Source organism: Arachis ipaensis, chromosome B07 (assembly GCF_000816755.2).
Source record: "Arachis ipaensis cultivar K30076 chromosome B07, Araip1.1, whole genome shotgun sequence".
Taxonomy (NCBI): Eukaryota; Viridiplantae; Streptophyta; class Magnoliopsida; order Fabales; family Fabaceae; genus Arachis; species Arachis ipaensis.
Window position 1 is genome coordinate 22,079,248 of NC_029791.2, and position 7,262 is coordinate 22,086,509.

At 35.5% G+C, this 7,262-nt stretch overlaps 1 protein-coding gene across 1 annotated transcript in view; it reads right to left on the reverse strand.

The window, feature by feature from the left end:
* The window catches only part of LOC107609791 (flavonol synthase/flavanone 3-hydroxylase), a gene marked incomplete in the record, with an annotated part of 5,126 nt that continues 3,200 nt past the window's right edge, over nucleotides 5,337-7,262 (reverse strand). The window contains 2 exon segments of the mRNA XM_016311818.2: nucleotides 5,337-5,786; nucleotides 6,326-6,653. Coding sequence (XP_016167304.1) covers nucleotides 5,574-5,786; nucleotides 6,326-6,653 — 541 coding nt within the window.

Here is a 7,262-nt window from a genome sequence, read left to right on the forward strand (position 1 = left end):
AATCTATTATAACAATTAAATAACATCTTTTAGGCACCATAATAAATACTTTTTTACCTTCATTTAATAATAGTTTGAGATTGATGAAATAATGGAAGAAAAAGTATAAGGAGACAATAATTTTAGTGTACAGTGTGTACAATAGAAGTAAAACACTACAAAAAAAAAAACGGGACTTAGCAGCTACAAATTGCCGGCGTTTTCTCAAATTGCCGCAAATTGGTTGAATTGGTGCGGTTCTTATTGCGTAAATAAACTCCGCTCTGATTGATTTGACTTGAGGCGGTTTTGGGTACCAGCCGCAGCAAATAACCTTGTGTGGGGGGCGGGGTGGGGGGAAGGGTTTCGTTTCGCTAAAATACCCAAACAAAAATTAATAGGCACCATTAAGCTTCACCTTTTGCACGCAAACCCCAGCAGAGCAACGACGCCAATCGTCGACGTCCTCCCCAGCCATCTGTCCCGGTGTCGTCGTCGGCAGCCTTCCCCCTTGCCTTGTTGTGAGTTGCAGATCGGCCCCTCTCCCCTCAATCTCGTACGTTCTTCTCCTTTATTCCAATTTAATTTTAGTGCTGTTGATAAATTAATTTTGCATCAATTTCATCTCTATGCCTTCTGAATTTTGGTTTGAACAACACTGATCGATTGATTTTGCCCAAATTTTCCTTTCCCAAATTAACATTCTGATTCAATTTTTTCCTAATTTCTGAACCCTTGAATTCAACCCACCGCCACCCTTCGTATTTTGTCGTTTGTCTCCTATCATCCAACAAGGAGTTGCGTTCAATTTCTCCTCAGGCCAAAGAGAGACCCTCCTAACAGCCAAGAACCAACTGCCGCTCGCGGCCGTTCCACCCGTGACCACCGCTTGCGAGTTCAGATGTGGTGCCTTTGGTGGTGGCCTCCGTATCATCGCCACTCTTGCCCGAAGATCTGCGTTCGCCACCGTTGCTCCATCAACAAGGGTCGCAAACGCTCTCTTCCTCCCCTTCACAGTAGCGTCGTCCCCCCACGCTGCTTGCTACCACCTCGTCGTTCGTCGCGTTCTTTCTCGCAGCTGCTCCGCCTACAACCGCTGCGTCTGTGAACCAGCAACACAGCTTTGGTGTCGGTTCCCGATCCAATAGATCCTTGTCCTCCACCTTCCCCTTCGCGACGGCGTCGTTCTCGGAGCCGCTTCTGGCCGTGAGTTCCCCATCGTCGTTGCCCCGAGTGGTGCCATAAGCATCATCACTGTCCAACACCATCGCGGTAGATAATTTTATATGTGCTTCTAAATCTTCTACTTGTTGAATTGCTTGTGTTGTAATATCATAGATTAGGATTGATGATGCTAGAATTGGACTTTGAAATTTTGATTGGATTTCTAGATCTGAGATTTGAAATTCTGCTTGCTCTGTAGATTCTGTTGAGTCTTCTTGTTGTTGCTGTGGCTGAACATGAAAATCAAAAGTGATTGTTGTTGAGCAGTTTGTTGTTGAAGTCCCTGATGAACCTGAACCTTGATTTGCAAATTGTTTTTCATAAAATTTTGCCAAAGATAAAGCATAGAAAAGAGATTTTGGATTTTCAATGAGATGAATCATGTTTAGTACTTTAATTTATGAGATTTTGGATTTTATAAGTGCAGCTGTGAAAGTTTGATTCCTGTTTAGTACTTTTAATTTCTTGAAGAAGATGAATCCTTTTTGTGTACCAACAAATATTGGATCTGCCATACTTACGATGGATCTAGTCTGTTGTTACATGGACAACATAAATTGGTGTTTTGTTTCGTACCAAGCTTTTATTTTGACTATGTTATCTTCACATTTGTATATTGAATGCAGCAAACCACATCATAAGATGTGAAGCTGTAAGTATTCATGCTTTAATATTACTCTCAGGATGGTGAATTTTTCATATCCAATATTATACCTTTTATTTATTTATTTAACTTTCTTTTTCAGGGACAATTTGGTGTAATGATACAGTCATTGCATCAAAATGTATTGATAAATTTAATATGAAAATATTCCTACAGGATGTGATGCTTTGTGGTGGTTCAGATGCTACTATTATACCCATTGGTATGATTCACTATTGATTCTTTTTCACCTGCGTAAGGTTATCGTGCCATAAATCTAGCTGATATGAATCCACTAATCATTGGTACAGGTTTGGGAGGTTTTGTGGCATGCAAAGCCCTATCACAGAGGAATACAAACCCTACCAAAGCTTTACACCCTTGGGACATTGTAATACAACAAAAATTCTGCTCATTCTTGCTGTTACTCACCATGTTTTTGTATTGCTGATCTGTCAACATTTTTTAGTTTTGAAACAATACAACTATAATTATAATGAGATTTGATGAGCAAGTCTTGTATCCTTTCTTTTAATCTGAACAGAATAGTTTATTAAAAACTAACGTTTCAATGGTCACATATACAACTTTTCTTTTTGATCACACAAATTCTGTCTTCTATGGATATGAGCTATGGCAAATTCAGTTTTTCTTATTAGGTTGTTTATGATATTCCAGAACCGAGATGGATTTGTCATGGGGGAAGGAGCTGGAGTTTTACTTTTGGAAGACTTGGAGCATACAAAGGTACAGGAAATCTGATCTAATAATTTTAGGACAGAACATCCCTTATGAAATGACATTGCATGTTTTGATATTATTACTGAAGACTTGTGCATATAATTTATTTTGTTTAGTGCATCCTTCAGTTCCTTCAAATAGTATTAAAGGACTTCATACATCTGTTCTCTCTTGTATTAGGATTGATTTTTAGGCTGCTTGTCATAAAAATTCACCTGTTACTTCTCACGTCAAATCTGCACTAGACATTTTTCTTGCAACTGAATCAAATGCATCTCTTTTACATTGCAGAAAACCTAATCAATCATTAAATAGGTGGAGCTAGAGGCTCATATTAGGTCTTGATTGAGAAGGTGGAGAGAAACCCAAAATGAATGAGGGGACAATGAAAGCACCAGAGGAAATGGTGAATGGTATAGTAATAAGTTGTCTTCCTGTACATACATTTTGTAGTCATTTTTTTAATCAAAATAGGGTTGAAACTTTGAATTATATGGAGTATGAATACCTGATACAATGATACATCTATTTGGCCGTAGGGTAACTTATAGTTGAAGAGGAACTGTTGTACAACCTTATTAGTAAAGGAATGATATTATCTTACTAGTGCCAAAATAAAAGAGAATAAGGAGTATAAAAGAGAATAAGGATTATAATCATCTTATGGTATTGTTTTGTGGTTCATCATTGAAGTGCAAGTTTCTAATCAATCTTTCTGTTGCTTTCAGGTTCTTTCTCTAGGTCAGTAGTGAATTTCATGGCTGGTTGTCAAACTGTAGTATCTAATATTGTGATGTCTGTAGGTGTGTTCTTAACCCTGGAATTCATCACTCCCTTTTTCTGTTACACTCCAAATGCCATTCTTTCTTCAATCATCATTTCTGTTGTCATCAACCTTGTGGACTATCAGGCAACTATTTTGATTTGGAAGATTGATAAATTTGATTTTGTTGCTTGCATGGGAGCATTCTTTGTGTTGTTTTTTGCCACTGTTGAGATAGGACTTCTAATTGCTGTAAGTACTAAATATTAACTAATGTATGCTTAGTTATCTTATGCTTTCAAAATGTGAAGTAGTTTCTACTGGTTAATATTTGTGGCAGGTTTCTATATCCTTTGCAAAGATTCTACTACAAGTTACAAGGCCTAGAACTTGTATCTTGGGGAACATTCCTAGAACCATCTGATATTTGTTAACATTTTAGAATTATTTACGAGTTTAATATTATTTATTTAGTGTTTTTTTATGTTAATATCTCAAGTTTAATAAATATAATGTAAAGAAAATAGGTTATAGTAAAGAAAAATGGTATAAACTATTGTAGTTAGTCAGTTTTTTTTAAGCTCGTGTATGAAATTGCGGCGGTTTAAAACCGCCGCAATTTTTTTTAAATTCACAGACCAAAATAGCAGCGGTTTTGTAACCGCCACAAAATCGTCAGCTTGATTTGTGGCGGTTGTGCCAGCGGTTCATTAGAACTGCCGCAAAATCAAATCTCCATCCCCTAATACGCGACGTTTGGCGAAGCGCTGGTATGTCATTTTGCGGTGGTTTAAAACCGCCGCAAATCCATAAATAAATCGCCGCAAATTCCCAATTCTCTTGTAGTGAAAAGGATATTTAGATCATATAATAATTAATTTAATTAGTTTTTAATAATTACCCTTTTTGAATTCAAACATAAATTAGGATTTGTCTCAGGGTCAGTTACACTGAAACCGCAACCCCCCTATCTGCTTGTGATTTCACGTCTTTGATGGTCATTATCTTCCATTCTCATAGGTCCACCGCTGCAAGCAACAAACGCCATCGCCGCTTAAACCACAGCCCGACGCATCGCTGCCACCGCCGCCCAAACCACGACCCGACGCCGCCTTGCTCATTGCGGTCGTCCAAACATCCCCGTCGCACAAAAAGATGATTCAGGCCGAGCAAACAATATCGGATTTCTCTGCAGGCCTTCCTTTCTTCTCCATTGCGCACAAAGAGAAGTTCAGGCCAACCAAAGAAGGTCGGATCCCTTCGCAGGCCCTCCTTTCTTCCTTGTTGTAGCGGCCACGTCTAGTTACCCCGCAACCGGCAATCGTTCAATATTGCACCCCCTGGATCCCACCGCAGCTGCAACCGGGCACGACTGAAGTCCCCGTTGGCACACCGTGGTAGGAAATCCGAGAATAGGAAGCCCCGTTGCGCAGCCTGGTGTTGAAGATATCAAAAAGGCGAGTGCTTTGTTCTATGAATTTAGATGTTGGATGTTCAATTCATTAGGTATGTAGATGGTTATTTTAATTCTTAATTGAATGATTATTTTGTTTGATTCGGTTTAATTATATACAATTAACAAATGTTGGATGGTTGTTTGATGGCCGGTGGGGAGCTTCTAACTCCGGAGAGGTAGGATGATTGATGAGGATGGCATAACAGACGGGTTAGAGAGGGAAGAGGGTGTTTGGATAAATTCCTTTGATAAATTAGGACTGGGATAATTAATTTTTTGAAATAACTGTTTAGATTTTTTTTTATATTGAGCTAAATTTAAAATTTATTGTACACATTGTCAAGATTTTTTATTATCTCTCTTACAGAGTTCTGGATGAAATTTGGTTAGTGACTGTTTCAAAAATTAATTACAGATGAAGTGTTAGATTATGATACATCAAGGTATCAAACTGTAAAATGGATAATTCATAAATAAAAATTTTTGATATTAAAAGATTAATTTATAATTATAAACTTATGAAGATCAGAGACAATAAAAATATGACACATTCAATTGAATAATTTATTTCTATTTTATTTTGAGTATTTCAATATATATGCATACATAGTTGTTATGAATAAGCATAAAATTAAAACGATCCGTATCACGAGTGAGTGAAATCAAAATTAAACAAGTGTGCAAACAAATAACTCTATTATATCAAGTGTAGTAGCTAGTAGACAGCAAGATAGGCGCGCAAGAATTCATCATCACACGTTTAATTATTACTGAGGGGTCTTATTAAGCTTGCAGTAGGCATAATCTTTGTATTTCTTTGTCTTGTATTTTGGAGGGTTATCTTCGTTAACCAACTTTGGGTGAGGACCAACTACGTGCTCTCCTTTGGGCTCTATAAACACTGGCCACGACATTCTTGTCTCGTTTTCCTTCACTGTTGTTCTATGTAGTACTGCCTTGTACTTCCCATTGCTAAGGATCTTTAAATTAGCACAAAAAAGAAAAAAAAAAGAAATGGAATAAGTATTTTTCTAATCATCAAAATTTTATGTAATAATAGTTTTTTTTTTAAAAGTAAATTTAACGTTTAATTTCATTCATTATATTTTTGTCCTGTAATAATGTTTGTGATTTTTTTTTAAAGTATTTTTAGCGTTTAGTTTTATTCATTTTGTTTTTATCATTATTTTTGTTTATGTCAAAATTATCTTTAGACATTAATTTTATGTAAAATTCTAAGGACAAAATAAAAATTTTTAAGAATAATTTTAATACAGATCGAAAACGTAAAAGAAAATTGAATGAATCAGAAAATGTTAAGAACAAAATTAAATGAAAATTAACATTAGAAATATTTTTTAAAAAAATTACAAATATTAAAGAAAAAGGTATACTTTATTCTTTGTAAAAATATTAAAATTTCTAGTTAAAGATTTTTAACTTGTACAATAAAAATCCTCTTTAATTCATGGATTAAACAAGAAATTAAATGCAAGATATGTAGATTATGTAGATGTACCTCCATTTGGTCACCAATATGAATAACCAAGGCATTAGGCACATACTTAACATCGTACCAATGTCCATCTCTAAAGGCTTGAAGGCCTTGAACCTCGTTGGGGACAAGAATGGTAATATAGGACATGTCTGTGTGCTGTGGCACACCAAGAACAAGATCAGGGCATGGGCATGGTGGGTAATAGTTGATCTTCAAAAGGTGAATCATGTCATCTCCACCAGCATACTCCTTTAACTCATTCCCTTCAAGCCCTAACCCTATTGACATACTCTTCATCAGCTTGTCTACCACTCCACGTAGGTGCTTGCTGTATTCTTCATTCACCTCCCTGCCATAACATCAAACATAAAATAAAATTATGTTATAGGATGATATATGATCAAATTATATTCATTTACCTTTAATCTGTCCTGCACTACAATTGAATAGTTTTTCTTAATTAAAATCTTTGAATTTAAATAAGAAATTAATTAATATTAATTTAAATATTCTCTCCGTTTTAAAATAAGGGTTCCTTTCATTTTTTGAACATCAATGTGTCTAGAAAAATTCTTTGTGTAGATATATTAACTTTTTAATAAACCCAAAAAATAAAAACGATACTTAAAGNGAATACAAAAAGAATGATTAATTCAAAAATTTAAAAGTTTGTTCATATATTTAAAGTAAAAAAATATTCAATACATAATCAAGAGTATGCGAGTCTCTTTTTTGTGGCTACATTTTTTCGGATTTGAACTTTAATTTCAGAACTCGAATAATTGTGTCTAATATGGACCCGAAGCGGATTTTTTTTTCTGAGTTATACACCTATCCTTTCTGGATTATTGCTTGTGAGTGATTGTGTGGATTTATTGATGATCGTGATTTAATCGGTGATGGGAATATGATTAACTTAATTAATATAGAATAAAATATATAAGATCTAGTGGGCAGT